Consider the following 17848-nt stretch of genomic DNA (forward strand, 5'->3'; position numbering starts at 1 on the left):
TGTCCACCCCCAGATGAATGGATAAACAAAATGTGGTCTAAACATACAACGGAATATTATTCAACTGCAATAAAGAAGGAAATCCTGCACTTGCAACAACGTCGGTGAACTTGAGGTCTTTATGCTGCGGTGAACTTGAGGTCTTTATGCTGAGATGAACTAGTCACAGAAGGACAGACTACATGATTCCAGTTACATGTGGAATCGAAGAGTCAAACTCATTGAAGTAGAGAGCAGAGTGGTGGTTGCCAGGGGCGGGTGGGGAGAACGAAATGGATGCTTTGGGTCCAAGAGTACAAAGTTTCACTTACGCAATATAAATAGTTCTGGAGACGTGCAATACAGCCTAAGGCTTACGGCTAACAATGTTGCATTGCACACTTAAATTTTGCTAAGAGAGTCGATCTTATGTATTTTTACCATGAACACATACAAAAATAATGATAAAGCGTGTGAGAGGAAACTTCTTCCTCTCACATGGATGTTTATGACCTTGATGGTAGTGGTTTCACTGGTATGTATCTGTTAACCGCAAAATCATCAAATTGTATTGAAAACAAAAGATGTCTAGTTCTTTAGGAAATGTGAAAGTATACTAGGCTGGGTGGATCAGACATTTCAGGGAGTCATTTATCTCATACGCTGAAAAAAAAATGAGTACCCAGTTTCTAATATTTTGGACTGGACTCCCACGAAATTAAATGCCTCTTTTGAACAGCACGTCACTTCTAGGGCTGAACATTTAAATTTCTGTTCTTTCAGCAGCGGCGTGGAAGGAACGGCGTGGAATGAAACACCCGAAGCCACGCAGTGAGGAGTGTGAAGCCACGTAGGGCCCGTTGCCCCTGGGCCGACCTTTACCCCAGTGACCGAGCCCTCCAAACGCCGACGTCAGAACAGCGCGGGCCGCGCCCCGCAGGCCGAGGGGCGTCTCCGCGCCCCGCCCCGGCCCCCCCCCGCCGTCCTACCGCCGCCGGGAGGCGGGGCCACCCCCGACTTAAGTGGTGGCGGCGGTCCCGGCGCCCGGTCTCCCGCCGCCCGCCGCCACCATGGACGCCGACGGCGCCGCCTCCCGCCTGAGAGTCGTGCTGGGCCACCTCCGCCCGTCGGCCGCGACCGTCGTATCCTTTGCGCTGCGCTGGGCTCGGGCGGGGAGCGGGGTGGCCTCCAGGGCGACCGCACCGTCGCCGCGCCGGTTCTTCCCCTTGCTCGGCGCCCAGGTCCCGGTGATGGTTGCGGTCCTGGCCGAGGCCGGGGGCGGAGGGGTGCGGAGGAGCGTCGGGCCCTCGTGGGCCTCGGTTTCCCTGCTTGTCACCAAGGGCGCCTGCGCTCAGCGGCCTGGTCATTTCCTGCACTAGGCCGCGCGTGACTTCCGCGGCCGCCGGACACCCAGAAATGTCGCAGCGCAGTCGCCCGTTGAGCAGGAGCGCAGAGCGGTTCGGAGGAGCCCAGGCTGCGGAGCGGGCGGCGGGGCCTGAGGGGGCGCCCGGCCGGGCCTCTGCGGGGCGCCCGCGCCCTCAGCTCCGCTCTCCCCGAGGGGCCCGAGGCTGCGGCCCCCGTGAGCTCACACCGCCCCCTGTCGGTGCCCTTGGTCCGCCTCCTGATTCGGCATCACGAGTTAATCGGGGAGGGAATGTGTGCGCCGCTGGCGTGGAGTCCAGACAGAGGTCACTACAGCATAGGGCACATCACACTGCTTACAGGTTTGTTCTGGCCGCTCACATGAAGTGCTCTCTTCCAGGGTGCACTTTTGGGAGCTCCCTACAAAACTGCTTGGGACTGTTCCTAAAGCGACCGGATTAGCCTCTGTGCTGCTCTGGTTAGGATCCTGAAGTCCCTCATGAAATGGTCACGCTAGCTGTTTCTTTTACTTTCACATTGCTCTCCCGGGTCAGTTCCAAGCAGCTATGTTCCAAGCAGAACTACCGTTTAAAATCCCGTCCATGGGCTGATGAAGGGAACCCAAGTGATTAAGTCATCTCATTTCACATGCGAGAAAACAGAAACTGAGGCTACGAGAGGTTAAATCTCTGGACCGGGTTCATTTAACTAAGGTTGTCAAAGTGTGGTCTCGGGACCAGCAACTCATCATCACGTGGGAGCTTGTCAGAAATGCAGATTTTCAATCTCAACTCAACCTAAGAAATCAAAATACCAGGGGATGGGACCGCTTGTTTGTGATACATGCTCAACTGAGAGAACCACTAATTTATGGGGAATAGCTATAATTGGAACTACAAAGAAGGTTCCCGGTACAGTCTCTTACTACGTTTAAAATTTGATATTCCCATCTGGCCGGTTCTTCTTATAAATAGTGTTGAGGTCAGAGCTCAGTGTTTTCATCTGTATTTCCTATATTTTTTTCCCAAACCACTTTGTGATAGTCGTATTCCATTGCACAGAGAATACGGGTTATACAATTAGTAGTAATACAAGTTATTTCTTAAATTCCATACATCTTCTAAAATACTGTTACAGCAGATGCTTAGGCTATTAAAACATCATGGCAGAAATCATACTCTAGTCAAATATTACACTGAAAACACTGCACATTTTAACAAGAGGAAAATTAAAACGTGCTCAAATGCTCTAAGTAGCAGAGCAACTAACAACTAAAATTAAGTCACTGTGGTCCGTTTTTATGTATCCATGTATATGATTATTTAGATAACCACTCCTCTTGAAAATGCTTAATTAAAACATAAAAATGTAGATAAATGATTTAAAGAAATTTCAATTCTTCTGATCACCCAAGTAAGATCTATGGTGTACTACACAGCACTGCCCAATACAGCCTTCTGCCATGGTGGGCCTCTTCTAGACACACCATCCAATAGAGCAGCCACATGTGGCTATCGAGCACTTGAAATATGACTAGTGCAGCTGAGGGACTGAAGTGTTTATTTTAAGTAGATGTGGCCAGTGGCTCTGGTGTTGGACAGGTCTCCCTAGATTTTCAGTGAATGGGTGGTTTACGCTTCAATAGACTCCTGGAAATGTAGCCGTTTCTTCTCAGCCTAAACGGGGCTCTAAAGAGATGTAGATTCTGGAATAAAGAATAATTTTTGAAGTATAAAGCATAATGTGGTTTTTAAATGCAGATAAGCATAAAGGATAAGTATAACCCATAATTCCACTACTCTTAGATCACTGTAAACTTTCTGGTGTGTTTCTTTTCTATGCATTTACATAATTATGTCACCAGGATCAGACTGTATGTATATGTATTTGCATCCATTTTTTCATGTTTACTAACTTTGTATAGTAAATAGGTACTAACTTTATACAGTAAACATAGTAAATGCTTATTAAATTGATGTAGTAAACATTTCCACATCGTTAAAAAAATTCTGCAAAAACAACAATGGCAAAAAAAAAAAAGAACACATAAAGGGAGAGGCGAAAATAACTTTGAACTGGAATGCTGATGTCTGAAATGTCCTGGCAACCACAGCTTTCTAATAGTTGACAGAGGTCATTAACTTCTTTGCCACAAGGAAAACAGGCAGTAGCCAGTGATTCTGACTCCTGGCCTGCCTTTCTGTTTGAGTATTACATTGCTCCCAGTTATCCAAAGCTCACTTAAAAATAACATGTTTACAAAAAGTGACATTCTGAAAGTAACTCTTAAAGTTAAAAGATACAATGAAAAAAATGAAAAGCACAAAAAGAAACAATAGATGCTAAGTAAACAACCTGTGGTTACTGGAGGAAAAAGAAAACTAGAAAGAATTACTAGTTCTTTAAGATACTTAAAATTATACTCGACTGTGTGGATTTTAAGAGTTGTTTATTTTACAGATGTTTCTTTAAATGGCCAGCCAAACCATTTCTCCTTACTTCCAGAATTGAAACTTTCCACTTGTATGTGCTCAGCAGTTTAGTGGAAGGAATAGTCATGTAGAAAACCAGACAGAAACTACAAAGGTCAGCCAGTTTCTGCTTGGTGACCTACAGGGCTCTCCAAGCCTAGATTTACAGTTCTGAGCGGCAGGATGGATAACAAAGCTCTTGGGTTTCCAGCCACCTCCTCAGACATCTGTGCAAATGAAATGGGGTGATGTAAACAGCAGTGCGTAACTGTCAGAGGTTAAGTGTGTAACCAGGTTGCTTGATGTCTACTTAGCACCTGTCCTCCCTTGTGAGAGCCAATCCAGGGCAAACTGTTGTTTCTAGAAAAGGTTGACTCCTGAATTTTACTTTATTTACCTTAATTCACATCCTAGGTAGCTCACTTAACTTCAGGGGCTATTTCTCCTGCCAGTTTCCATCCTCAACAATTCCAGTAAGTAGATCTAATTTTAATTTTTAACCAAACAATGTGTATAAAGGTTTTTCTAGTTGGTAACTAGGGTATGAAACACTATTTATCATGGTGCCTGGTAAGAGCTCATTATGCAAAGCCTCCATTTCCAGGACTTGTTCTATTTAGAACAATTGTGGAAATATTTTGAAGATCCTGACTATAATTTTCTATTTCTATGTATAAAATTCAGAAAGGAGAAAATATATCAGAAAGGGTGTAATCTGGTTTTTAAAAATTCAGGCATGCTATATCTCATTTAAATTTGCCTGTCCTATGGTCATACCTTGTTTCCCCGAAAATAAGACCTAGCCAGACACTCAGCTCTAATTAGTCTTTTGGAGTAAAAATTAATATAAGACTCGGTATTATATTATACTATACTATACTATATTATACTAGGTCTTTTATTAATTTTTGCTCCAAAAGACGCATTAGAGCTGAGTGTCCAGCTGAGGTCTCATTTTCAGGGGAACAAGGTATTGCTTTATCAGCTAGCATCTTTTGTTTATCTTAAATTACCTTTGAAGGGGAAGACATTTGATCTCCATGGAATATTCTCATCCAACCACAATTCAAACTAGAGGAATGGACTGGGTGATTTGAGTCTGTGTGTATGCTATCCACTTATTTTGATTTTGTTACTTTTATTTATTTGGAGAATGTATGAACTAGATAATTAAAAATATAAAATATATTGAATTTGTTTCCCATCTGAAAAACTATACGTATTCATTACAGAACAAATTTTAGAATCAGAGAAATAGAAGGAATTTTTAAAAATCATCCATAATTCCATTACATAAATGAAATCACTATTAAAATGTTTTTTGTTGCTTTTCTTTGCATATTGTTTTTTATAAATAATGTCTTAGTTTTATAAATCACAAACATATTTTATTATAATAAACACTGTCCATGCTATTATGCTCTTCATTTTAATGCCTGAGTGGAGGTGACATAATCATCCTTCCATTTCTTGGTCACATTAATTAATGCTTTGGATTTAAAGCTTTAAAAAAATTTTCAGAGTTCCTTAAAGTCTTTGAAAGAAAAATGATAGGTGAATGAGTATGAACATTTCTTGGGTTCTTGATACATATTGTTAAGTTGTGATTTTTTAATTGGACTTATTTGAGATTTTTTTTTTTCTCCTTTAGGTATACTCAGGACAATAATGTTCTAAGCCTAGAACAGAGAAGATTTTATGAAGAAAATGGGTTTCTTGTCATTAGAAATTTGGTGTCTGATGCTAATATTGAACGCTTTCGGTACAGTAACACTATTCATTATTTTACAGAAATATGTTACATGTATGTGATGGGAATACAGCAAGATTAGCTTGTGCACATTCATACATTGTTCAGTGATTTGGTTCCTTAGGAAGTGGTTAGGAACATGAGCTCTAGAGCCAGACCTGCTGGCTTTAATCTTAGCCCCACCACTTAACGCTGTGTGTCCTGGGGAAATTTATTTAACCTTTCCAGGCCTTTGTTTCCACATCTGTTAAATGGGGATAATATTAGTACTTATGTCCTAGAGTTGTTGTTAGGGCTAAATAAGGTAAAATATTGAGAGAAGACTTTGAACAGGGTTTGGCACATGGTAAGTGCTGTGGAAGTGTTTGCTCTTATTCTTCAGATGTAACTAAATCACATATATTTCCCTAGTGGTCTGCTGAGCTAAGGAATATTTAAATTCTGGTAGTGAACGCAACCTCAGAGTTCAGAGGCAAGGACTTCTGAGTGGGCCATGTTCTCCTCCTTCCCCACAACTATTCAACCTAGGGCTGGAGGCCAACTTAGCACAGAGAGCACCCCAGAATCTTTCCCAGAACCAGACCTTGGAGCCAGTAGTAATGACATTATTTGCCAATTTAATTTCCTAGGAATGAGTTTGAAAGGATCTGCAGAAAGGAGGTGAAACCACCTGGATTACAGTTAATGAGAGATGTGACCATTGCAAAATCAGAACATAATCCAAGTGAAAAAGTGATTACCAAGGTCCAGGATTTCCAAGAAGATGAAGAACTCTTCAGATACTGCACTCTCCCTGAGGTTCAAGGCCTTCCTGCATTTTCTTTCTCTTTAAGCTAATAGCCCGTCTGCATGCTTGCCTCAGAAATATGCTCTTTTTACTTTACCGGTGTCTTTCTGCTGTGGCCCTAGAGCAGTGGTTCTCAATGAGAGGTGGCATTTGCAGTGTCTGGAGACATGCTTGGTTGTCACCCATGGACCAAGGAGGAATGGTGTGCTACTGGCTAATGGGTGGAGGGCTGGGGATGCTGCAATGGGGCCCAGGGATCCAGGGATTCTGTACTGTACAGAATAGCCCCCTTCCCCCAAAACAAAGAACTATCCAGCTCCAAATGTCAGTAGCTGTCAGATGGAGAAACCACAATCTAGCTTTTGCTAATTTATTATCTTTGGTTGGGAAGAGCAGGAATCCTGTGTTAAAGAGGCTTTCTCACACTGGGTACAGGCGTGTCAAAGGGTGAGAATGCTGAGGCTATTCACCGCAAATCTATTTATGTTTTCCCTTTTGTTTTATGAACCTGGTAGGCAGAACTGTGAGTTTGTTCTTACATTTAAACTAGTTTTGGGCAGCTGGTTAGCTCAGTTGGTTAGAGCGTGGTGCTCTTAACAACAAGGTTGCCGGCTCGATCCCCACATGGGCCACTGAGCTGCTCCCTCCAAAACTAGATTGAAACAACTGCTTGACTAGGAGCTGATGAATCCTGGAAAAACACACTTAAAATAAATGAAAGTCAAAAAAGAAAAAAAAAACTTAAAAAGAAAATCTAGGTTGTATTCTTTAAGAGTAATTCATATTTATGAAAATATCTAAGCAGTCCAGAGGGGCATAAGATGAAAAGTAAGGTCTCCAACCCCCAGCCCCACTCACTGCTCATCTCTTTTGTGTATTCATCTACAATGATTTCATGTACATGCAAGTGTATTTGTATGCCCCCACCTTGTGTGTAACGTGGGAACATACTGGTTGTCACTTGTTTTTCCCACTTACAGATCTTCAACATGTTTCCACCAGTATCTGTGCCTCTACTTCATACTTTTAAAACGACGGCACAGTATTCCATTGCATATATGCACCACAGTTCATGAACCATTTACTTAGAATGGATTTAAAGGAGATATCACATATAGTACTTATTAGAAATTATAACCCCAAGTGCTGTTAGAGAATGTGACTCATGAAGAAAGGCTGTACAAGTAGCCACCTACGCTGTCCAGCCCCTTGTGTTGGGGACCGGATGGGAAATGGCCCCTCTGGACCATCCATTCATCCCGACCTCAAGTCCTGTTATGGACATGGAAGTTGTGGATGCAGGATGAAAAGCTTGAGATTAGAGACAACCTGGGGTAAATGAAGCATTATCAGGATTTTCAGATTTTTCTACATCTGTAAAGGATGAACCATGTATCCGGTGGTACATGCAATGATTTTTAGGAGGTATGCATTATTTTAATAGTTATCTATTTTAATGTGTAATAGGAAAAAATAACCAGCACATTTAACCCATGATTTCAAGAATCAGGATAAAACTAAGTAAAATAAAGTGAGTTAATTTAAGGAAATCACTAGCTAACTATATTGGGAAATTCTGCAATGTGTGGCAGAAATGTGGAGGATGGCTCTTGAATGACTGAGATTTAGAAAATACTGGCCTAAGTGAAAACGAAAAAAAAAAGAAAAAAGAAAAAAGACAGGCTTTATAAAAAATAAGTATGAGGCCTGAGGATTTTTGTAATGTTTCAGGTGTTTCATACGCAAATTGCCAATGTTCCTTATACACAAGAGATCCAAGAGTGAGAAAGCAGTAAAATGTGCTTCTGTTTTTGGAGTCAGACAGACTTGGAGTGTGAATATCAGCTGTTTCATGTAACTGGTTCTGCCCACTTGGGCAACTTATCTTCAGGGATTGCGGTGAGGCTTAACTATGGTGGGGCTGATGTATAAAGTCCCTGGCAGGTAGTAGGCATTCAATGTTAAGTCTTTTCTGCTCTTCACCCCTCCCCAGAAGGGTTCGGTGCTGGAGGCAGCACCCCAGCTGCCAGAGCCCGTGACTAACTCGGCCCTCCTGTCACATGCTCTCTTTGCAGCTTCTTCCTAGCGTGTGTCTCAACCATAATTGCCCATGTCATTAGGTAATATACTTCTTTGCACCGGACTATAAAGTCCGTGGTGGCAGGGATCTGCTTATCATGTTCACTGTCGTGTTCCCATTCCCGTCCGTCTCCCTGGTTCACAGACCTCAGTAAAGAGCTGTGGAGTGAATGGCCGCACTAGTTGCAAAGTGTCCTCCTAGTTGCCATTCTCCTTTCTTCTGGGCTACGCATAACAGCTCCAAATGGGTTGGGTCCTTTCATGGTCTCTTCTTCTGAAGTCTCATGAAGGAAGAGGAAGCTGGCTTCTCACTGGGCAACTATCCAAGGCTTCCATGACAGAGGGGCGTTCCTGTCCTCCGAGCTGATCTCTCACAGAAACTTCTATCTGTCTTGTAGAGAAAGTGCTTAGGTTTCCAACAGGCTCCAAAAAGCCCATTTAATTTTCGGTGTAATAGATTTCCAAGTGCTGACTTTTTCATGCTTTGTTTGCCATGTCATGAAATACCAATTGGTTTTTTTAAACTATTGCCATCGTGGTTCTCATAGACAGTTGTATTTTGTGCCACTTGCCGGTGCATTTGATTTCCCATGAATTTCTTTTTTATCCTTTTCCCTTAGATTCTGAAATATGTGCAGTGCTTCACTGGACCCAATATTATGGCCATGCACACGATGCTGATAAACAAACCTCCAGATACTGGTAAAGAGCTCTTATTTGTTAACGAGAAGAAAAAAAAGTTTAATTAAGATACCTAAGGTTGATGTTATAACTATAGCTATGTGTATAACTGCTAAACTTGCATAAATGGATATGTGTGTATTGTTTAAAAAGAGACAACGGAATAAATAAAAAAAAAATGTAAAAAAAAAAAAAAGAATACTATAATTAGATAAAATTTCAGCAAAGAAAGCTCCAGCAACACAAAGGTCTAGTTATTCAACAATGGAAACAGAAGTCAATGACAACTTGTTATTCATTCATAGCTTCATGATCAAAAACATGTATCTGTATATCTATATACATGTACATATCTAATCTTTTTAAAGCTATGCCAACAAATAAAGGACATTTAACAGTAAAAAAAAAAACAACAAAAAAAAAAACAAAGAGACAACGGGTCCCAAATGGAGTCACGTGCTAAGTTTACATCACCGAACGCAATACCTAACCTGACTGCAGTTTTCACTTCCCCCCAGGAATAAAACCTTAGTTAATATTTTGTATTAGCCACTTAGCAGGTTATCAGGGGAACCTCCGATTTGACCACTTTCTTCAATGTAATTAACCAAATTTTTTTTGGAATACTAGGCTCTGTGCCCTAACCAGAGTTAGAAAAGAATAAAGCACAACAGAGATGATGACACATGTACTAGAAAACAGTATAAGTATCTGGCTACCAGAACCCCAGAGAAAAGGACAGGCTCTGGGGCCACTGTGTTCATTGGATGTTCCCATTTGGTGCTTCTGTCTTGAGGCTGATTTTCTAGAGTGCTGTTTCCTTTGTTTGGTTTGGGTTTTTGGAGGGAGGGCATTGTTCTGGGTTTGCGGGCAGAGGAGAAGAATTCTGAGGCTCGGGCTTCTTTTAACAGCAGGTTTCTTTTCAGGCAAGAAGACGTCCCGCCACCCCCTGCATCAGGATCTGCACTACTTCCCCTTCAGGCCCAGCAACAACATCGTTTGCGCTTGGACGGCCATGGAGCACATCGATCGCAACAACGGCTGCCTGGTCGTGCTCCCCGGCACACACAAAGGCACGCTGAAGCCACACGACTATCCCCAGTGGGAGGTAGGCCTGCCTGGCCGCTGAGTCTGGGTCAGAATCTTTTACTGTTTTGATTTCACAGCAGTATACATCAAGAGCTCCACCAATGAGTTGGCATTTCCTTTCATAGCAAAACACTGTTCTAGCATTTGGAAATCAGGATTAAGGAAAATTCAAGGATGTCAGATAAAATCCTCATTGGTGTACTTTCAACAAGGGTTTGAACTCTGGTAGGTGCTGTACAGGACCCGAGGTTATAAAGCCTAATTGTACAGGTAAGACATAAACACTGCGAGACCAGAGGCATGTGCCAAGTCTTACACTCTGACTGATGGCTCTGGGAGTAAAGAGGGCGGGAGCGAGCGGCTCCTTCCAGCTGGAGAGACCAGCACAGTCCCTGGGGAGGACCGAGCAGGATTCCACTGCGTGGCTGTTTCACAGTTTGTCGATTCAGCTAGTGATGCTGAAGGACTATTAAAAGCTTTTGAGCCCATGAGCGATGAGATCAAACTGGTTCTTTAAGAAGGAGGGGCCGTTAGGGCCACTCGGAGACAGGATTTATTGTGACTATGACAGGCTTATATTTTCAACAGAGTGCTACACATGAAGTGCTACACATTTCTATTTCAAGAAAGGGAAAATCTTCCTGTTGCAGAGGATAACTCTGTGAAACTTCAAGTTAAAGCTTGTGCTCTGAGCCAGATAAATACAAAGCTTCTGGCAGAAATGAAGAGGGAGCAGAATTTCTTCCCTGTTGGGAGAGAAATTACTGGAATGGTGTTAGATGTTGGAAGCAAGGTATCATTCTTTCAACGAGATGATGAAGTAGTCGGAATTTAAACCCTGGATTCTGAAGACCCTGGACTGAGTGAAGTTGTTAGAGTACATGAGCACTATTCACAAGCCAGAAAAAGTTACACGCACAGAAGCTGCTGGAACCATTCAGGACGGAGTATGAGCCTATACAGCTCTGCATTGTCTTTCTCATCTCTCTTCAGGAAAACCAGTGCTGATAATGGACGGAACACGAGCAGTGGGTACAACAGCTATTTAGGCAGCACACCACAGAGGAGCCAGCGACTGCAACAGCATGCAGCATTGAGGACAAGCAGTCCCTTGAAAGACTCAGGCTTTCTATAGCTGAGGGATGGGAAAGCCCATGATGCTGAAAGCTGTTTAGAAGAAACAGGTGGCCTGGGAGTAGATACTGTCCTAGATGCTGGAAATTAGGATCAGGGATGTAAAGATATATGGGATAGATTCATAAAGATGATGAACCAGCTGTAAAATTACAACTCCTGCCACATAAACATGGTATCATCACACCGCTTGGTGTCGGAGGCCGTGAGGTAACAACAGAAGAACACCTGCCGTTGGCTCCTCCCAACAGCCACGACCTTTTCCTTAAGGGAGCAATGGTGGCTTTCCTTAACGATAAAGTTTGGAATTTGTCAAATGTACAATAAGGAAAATATCTTAAAAGATGTGATGGAGAAGTTGTCAACTGGTGTTTTCAGGCCTCAGTCGGATTAACCCACAATATGAGATGAAAGTTTCCACGGAAGTTGTTCAGAAAAAATCAAGGAAGAAAAAAAGCAAGTTGTTCAATTTCAGTTTTGTTTTTTCTCAGACCTCAGTTGGATGAATCCATCTCAGTATTTGAGGCCAGTGTTTCCTTGAAAATTGTTCGGAAAAGTCAAGGAAGATAAAAGCAAGTTGTTCTATTTTTAAGCATGTTTTCCTGCTATCTGACAAGATGTTCCGAGTTATCTCAAGGATTTGAAAAATTACAAACAGCTAAGACAATTCTGTAACATCCAAAGGGAATAATCAGTCTTAGTGTTTTAGTTACAAGGCAATAAAGTTTTGAAACCCTGTGACAACAGTTAGAATGGGAAGAGCACCTGTTGTTAAGGCAGGAAGAATGAATGTGGTTCTGCAGGAAGTAAAAATGATGGCTTTAAGAATGTCTGTCTCGCTTAGAATCCATGCACTGATGATTAGTGCCAAGTGAAAAGAATTTGAGTCTGGATTCTGATATAAAATCTCAAATTGTGAAATTCATCAGTTAAGGTGAGGTTTAGGGAAGGTTTGGTGCAAGCAAAAGGGAGTGTTTTGGAGAGCCATGGGGTCATGCTGAGTCCATGGAGGGCTGGCTAGCTCTGGGCAGGAAAGTGGGCGTCATTGCTCAGTGGGAAGAGTGGGGGTGGGGTCCGTGGTGTGGGCTGTTGAACCCTATGTATGGTCTCTTCCATCCTCTTAGATTTAAAGTGGCCACAGTGAGAGGTCAGATTGGCTTAGCTTGGGTCACATACTCTTTCCACCCTGGTCAGGAGAGAAACACACGGGATCATAGTCCCAACACAGTCCAATAGGGAATTAGTCATTCCAAAAAGGAATTTGGGATAGTTTTAGGAAGGGGAATGCGATGCCGCTCAGTCTCCATCCTAAAACAGTAACTGTCCCTTCCCCATAAAGGCTTGTAAACTTTAAATCACTTTTCACTGTAGTTTGTAATACAGATATAACCATTACCTAAAGCAATAACTAACTTTGGAAATAGTTATAAACAAATACAATGTTTTAATGTATTCTTCTTCTTTCTTTACACTGGATGTGACATGAGTGGTTTCTGAGCTCAACAAAATTGATCATTTTCTCTCCCCTAGCTTGGGAGAATAGCTTCTCAGAAATACTCCTGAGTAATAGAAGAATGATTTGTGCAAAGTTCCAGGTGAGGACAATATCATAGTGGGAAAGAACGTTTACAGATTCAGGCTGGAAAGGTGGTCTCCTGCGTTAACCGAAAAAGGCAAAGCTGACCTAGATCTTCATTTATAAGTCAGTAATAAAGGGTAGGTGGAAATTCCAAATTTTTAATTTGGTCCAAAAAACCCATGATTTTAATATCAACATGTGACTTTCTAAAACCAGACATCTGAGGAGCTTTTGTATATTTACTTTTTTTTTTAAAGAATCTAATTTATTTATCTTTTTCCCTTGGAAGAACTTAGCGAACCTTTGCTTTTCGTGATAAGCCATTGATAAAGTTTGTAATTACTGGCGTCCTCAACTACAGACGTGACTTCTCTTATGTGTTCTAGGGAGGAGTTAACATCATGTTCCACGGAATCCAGGACTATGACAGAAACAACGCCCGAGTGCACCTCGTGATGGAGAAGGGGGACACCGTTTTCTTTCATCCTTTGCTCATCCATGGATCTGGTCAGAACAGAACTCAAGGATTCCGTAAGGTATGCATCATAACAGCACTGCATTTTGCAAAGACGAATGGTTAGAAACAAAAATGTCAAGATATATTGAAATTTAAAAGATCTGTGATTTTTAACTAAACTAGCATTTAGTCCACTGTATTTACCAGGAGGCGTATTTGCCTACCTTATGCTTTTTTGCTCCAATCAGTAAGAAGCCAGGTGACCTCAGGATGCCAGCCCTTAATAGTGAATGATGATCACTCATGGAATTGCTTCAGAGCACGGGCTTACTTGGTAGCCTACAGCCTGTGCTTTGAAGGCAAAAACCATCACTGGCATACTAAAATAATAAAATCTGGAATGTATATAGCTGATCGTAACCACATAAGAGGAAGTTTATAAATATCATTGCTAATGGGAAAAATATTACTGATCTGAAAGAAAGGTTATTTATGTCTGAATTGGCTGCCCAGAAATCAGAGTTAGCAGGCAGCCATGTTTTTCACGTTAGTCGTGGAGTATTTTAAACTTAATGATGTCATTGCTTACATTAAACACTGACAAATTTCTCATAAATTCCCAGGTTTCTCATTTCTCTAAAATTCAGCACATCTGACAGTGCTGTGGACTCACATTTTCCCCATGATAACATGACTGTTGATACTCCATTTTGGGGCCTACTGTGAGGCTGAATGAAGCTGTCCATGTTACACTAACCCGTTTGGTCTTCCTGAGGCCAAGGGTTAGTTGCCAGATTTCATCTTTCATTCATATTTCCACCAGGCTCACCAGGGTCAGAATGGGGGTGTGTTGAGAAGGCATTCTCCTCAGGGGCAAAATTTAGTGGGGGCAACTAAAAAAAGTCAACGATCAAGTTAATTAATATTTTTAAACTAGAATTTTTAAAAATTAAAATTACGCAAAAAATATCCATGGTGAGCACAATGCCAAAAATTTAAATACAGGCAAGATCAAACTCTCTATTATCACAACCCTCAGAACTGTGCAACTACTTTGATGTTTGGAAAAACATTAAGCATTAAAAATACAGAAAGACATGTATAAAGGAAAGCACAGGTTCCCTTTTGCCTCAAGCTCCAATGTGGCTCCGCATGGCCCTGGGGCTCTCGTGGGAAATGCAGTTTGTGACTCCACTGCCTAGAGATGTGATGCTTTGTGAAAAGCAGGAAGTCCTTCTGACAGGTATGGTCACCTTAAGGTAACTAATTGGTGACAAAGAAGGTGAGTTTTAATTATGGCCTTGCAGCAGATGTGTTTGTAACTTTTTCAAGAACAGGGAAGCCAAGTTACTTCTGTCTCACCTTCATAAGGAAATAAGATAGGTATCGTATGTGAATGCTATCAGACTTTAAAAGCCCTTTTGAGTCGAGAGGGGTGTGTGTATTACTTTCCTTTGCAAGGTGGGTTTTTTTCCCCCTCCATAATCTGTGGCCATTGAAATAACAAACCATCACAAACTTGACAGTAACTAACTTCTGTGACTAAGAAGATGATGAAAAACCCTGGAATACTTTCTTTTCAGCACTTGGGGATATCCACTTTTTAGAAAAATGAAATGCTAAAAAGTTAAAGACCTCATATTTATGTAATTATGTTCCCTGCCCCATATATACGTCTTACAAATAAATATCACAGCTAGTTAAAAATCTTGTAATTTCTCAAGTAGGCTTTAGCTGGGGATAAAAAGAGAGACTGAGCCACAAAGAGACTGATTTAAGACTCAATGGAGCAGCTTTCAATCTAGAAATCGAATGCTGAATGAAATAACTGGCTTTCTCAAAGAAGACTCCTTGCTTGGGTGCTGGTGTTAATGGAATTTGTTCCTTAATATTAATTGGTTCACTTTGCCCAGGCAATTTCCTGCCATTTTGCCGGTGCCAACTGCCAGTACATCGATGTGAAGGGCACCAGTCAAGAAAACATTGAGAAGGAAATTGTGTCGTTAGCAGACAGATTGTATGGAATTAAAGGCGATGTCTCCATGAAGGTAAAGATTTCGGTTTTTGTCTTCTGCAGGTGCTTAGTGCTGCTCATACTTGATGTAATTTGAAAGCATAAAGTGCTTGGGTTGAGAGCTCCACATGGCTGAGACCCACTAAGAAAGACAGTGGAGTTTCAGTTTATACTTGGTTCCCCTGTGCTGTCTCCTTATGTCTTTGGGCTGTCCTGGGGTGTGCATACCCTGGTCCACGACAGACAGGAAGGAAAGAAAATAGAAAACAGAGGAGAGGAAATGAAGGATAAAAGGGTACCTTCTGAACACACACAAGGAAAGTTAAAGGTTTAGAATATCAATCACAGGCCTCCTTTATTTGTACATAATTGAGTACTGAATCATTTGGAAATCCAGTAAGACTCCTAGAAAGCAATTCTCAAGTATGTTTTTGTGTGTGTTTGTCACTCTGCACCCGGAGTGCCTCACAGGCTATGAGAGGTACAGCTTGCTTGTTGCAGAGATTAAAGATCACGGATGCTTATCAATAAGGGGCGTGAGACAATATTTCATATGCTTTCCTAATTCATACATCACTTGTAAATTTATTTTTACCTAGTGGACATTCAATGCTGATGAGGATCAACAGAAAAATTATCAGTCAAGGCAAAAAACGTATTTTCTTTGTAGACTATGTACATTTTAGCCTCTGAACCAGGAAGCTGATCCTGTTTTTGTGGTTTTTTTAAAAAATTTGCATTAGGTAATCATAAATGCATGCATTTCCTATGGGGTGACCCGACCCCCACATAGACTGAGTGTAATGAGAACGCTGGGTCTTCCAGTACTTTAAAGAGCATTGCACACCAATGGCAGTCCCTTGGGAGTTATTTCTGAATACCTTCCCAGCTCAAGAATCTTATTTCACCCTTCCCCCGTATCTCCATTTAGAATCTAGGAATCTATGAATGCACCCCATATCTGAAAATGCTCAGATTTCACATTTGCAGATCCTAGAAAGCCTAGTCCTTCCTTTGTCCAGTACTTAAAAAGCCTTACAAAGGCAACACAGTTGTTTAATTGGGGCTTCCACTCCATACCCTGAATTTTAAGGCAGAAACAAAACTCGTATATACGTTTGAGGTTTGTCAATGTTGTACTAAATGAATTACCCCCTGTATTAATTTTAGTTACTCTCTTAAGTTATAGTTTATAAGCTTTACTTAGAATAACAATACAACGTTCTGCTCTACAGTTCTTTATAAGGTACAAAAGAACTTTCATAGCCCTTTTCTTATTTTCTTCACCAAAACCCAATGGAGCAGAGATTATAGCACCATGCTCTTAATGAGAAAATGAATTGTCCAAGGTTGGCCTAAGTTAGGTTAAGATGACACAACTAGACTTCAGAGTCAGGTCCAATTCCAAAATCATTCTTCCTAGCATACCTTGCTGGTTGCTCAAAAATAAACAAGAAATAGGAAATTAGAGAATCTAAATTATTTTATTAACAGCAAAGAAGAAAAAAATAACCAGTAACTCAATGATACCATTTTCATGATTATGATCTAATCAGGAGGCGATCACTCACAATGGGTCAAGGAAATGACCTAAAGGACGGCAGGAAGATGGACAGTGAGCTGTTTCTATTGCATGTGGCCAAGCAATTGTAACTCAGCCAGTTACAATACATACAGTATAATCAACAAGAGTACCAACTAAAACAGGCTGACAGTCTGGGGACTCTGTGTCTTAGATTATTTAACATATTAGATGTTGGCGAGAAAATTAATCAGTCTCAAAATATGGTTTATTTTCTAAATGTATGACTTAGATTTTTTTTTTTTTTTTTTTTTAGCCATTTGTAGATGTTAGAAATTTACTTTCTGTTACGGTAAAGAGACAAATTCAAGTGTTCTATAAACTCATTCTGTTTGGCATTATTTCCAGGATATTTGGCAATTTCGAGCACGACTTGTGAAAGGACAAAGAATCAACCTGTGAGACAGCCCTTTGCTAAAACTCTTCTAAAGAAAACCAAAATGAAACACGATGGCTAAGGAAAATATTTTCCTAATGATATGATGTAATCTTTTCCATTGATTCTTAACAAAAATCAAAATGCGTGTTATCAGATACTTAATTGCATGTGGGTAATTTTGCAATGCAGCCGTGTTGCTTTAATGAGTGTAAAAATAGTAAGAGTGAACTATTACTGTTTTAAGGAAAATTGACTTAGGGTTACAACTAAATAAAGAGGACTGTTGTATGATTGAAGCCTGTTAAATCTGTTTCTTTCATTCATTTAGTTCTTTGCCCTAGCAGAAATAAATGCTTTGAAACTCAGGGTGTTGAGTTTTGCATCCTTCTCCTGGAAAACAACACACCGCCTACTGCTTTCATGTCATGAGAGTCTTCTGTTCAAATCTAGAACAATGAATGATGCAGGAACATTTACTGAGGGGCGTAAGAAGGGCCCGTGGACT

At 41.2% G+C, this 17848-nt stretch overlaps 1 protein-coding gene and 1 pseudogene across 2 annotated transcripts; both read left to right on the plus strand.

Annotated features, from left to right (window-relative positions):
* Positions 1 to 762: 762 nt before the first annotated feature.
* PHYH (phytanoyl-CoA 2-hydroxylase) lies at positions 763 to 17639 on the plus strand. The gene is made up of 9 exons (XM_081059360.1): positions 763 to 1121; positions 4227 to 4285; positions 5464 to 5574; positions 6192 to 6360; positions 9049 to 9130; positions 10036 to 10217; positions 13298 to 13447; positions 15282 to 15416; positions 17313 to 17639. The coding sequence occupies exons 1-9, from the start codon at positions 1050 to 1052 to the stop codon at positions 17364 to 17366; spliced, it is 1014 nt and encodes a 337-aa protein (XP_080915486.1). The 5' UTR covers positions 763 to 1049; the 3' UTR covers positions 17367 to 17639.
* Positions 10763 to 11834, plus strand: LOC308502107 (quinone oxidoreductase-like protein 1; annotated as a pseudogene). The gene has a single exon. The product of its transcript is annotated as a quinone oxidoreductase-like protein 1 (transcript).
* Positions 17640 to 17848: the final 209 nt, after the last annotated feature.

This window comes from Rhinolophus hipposideros, assembly GCF_964194185.1.
Source record: "Rhinolophus hipposideros genome assembly, chromosome: 1".
Classification (NCBI taxonomy): Eukaryota; Metazoa; Chordata; class Mammalia; order Chiroptera; family Rhinolophidae; genus Rhinolophus; species Rhinolophus hipposideros.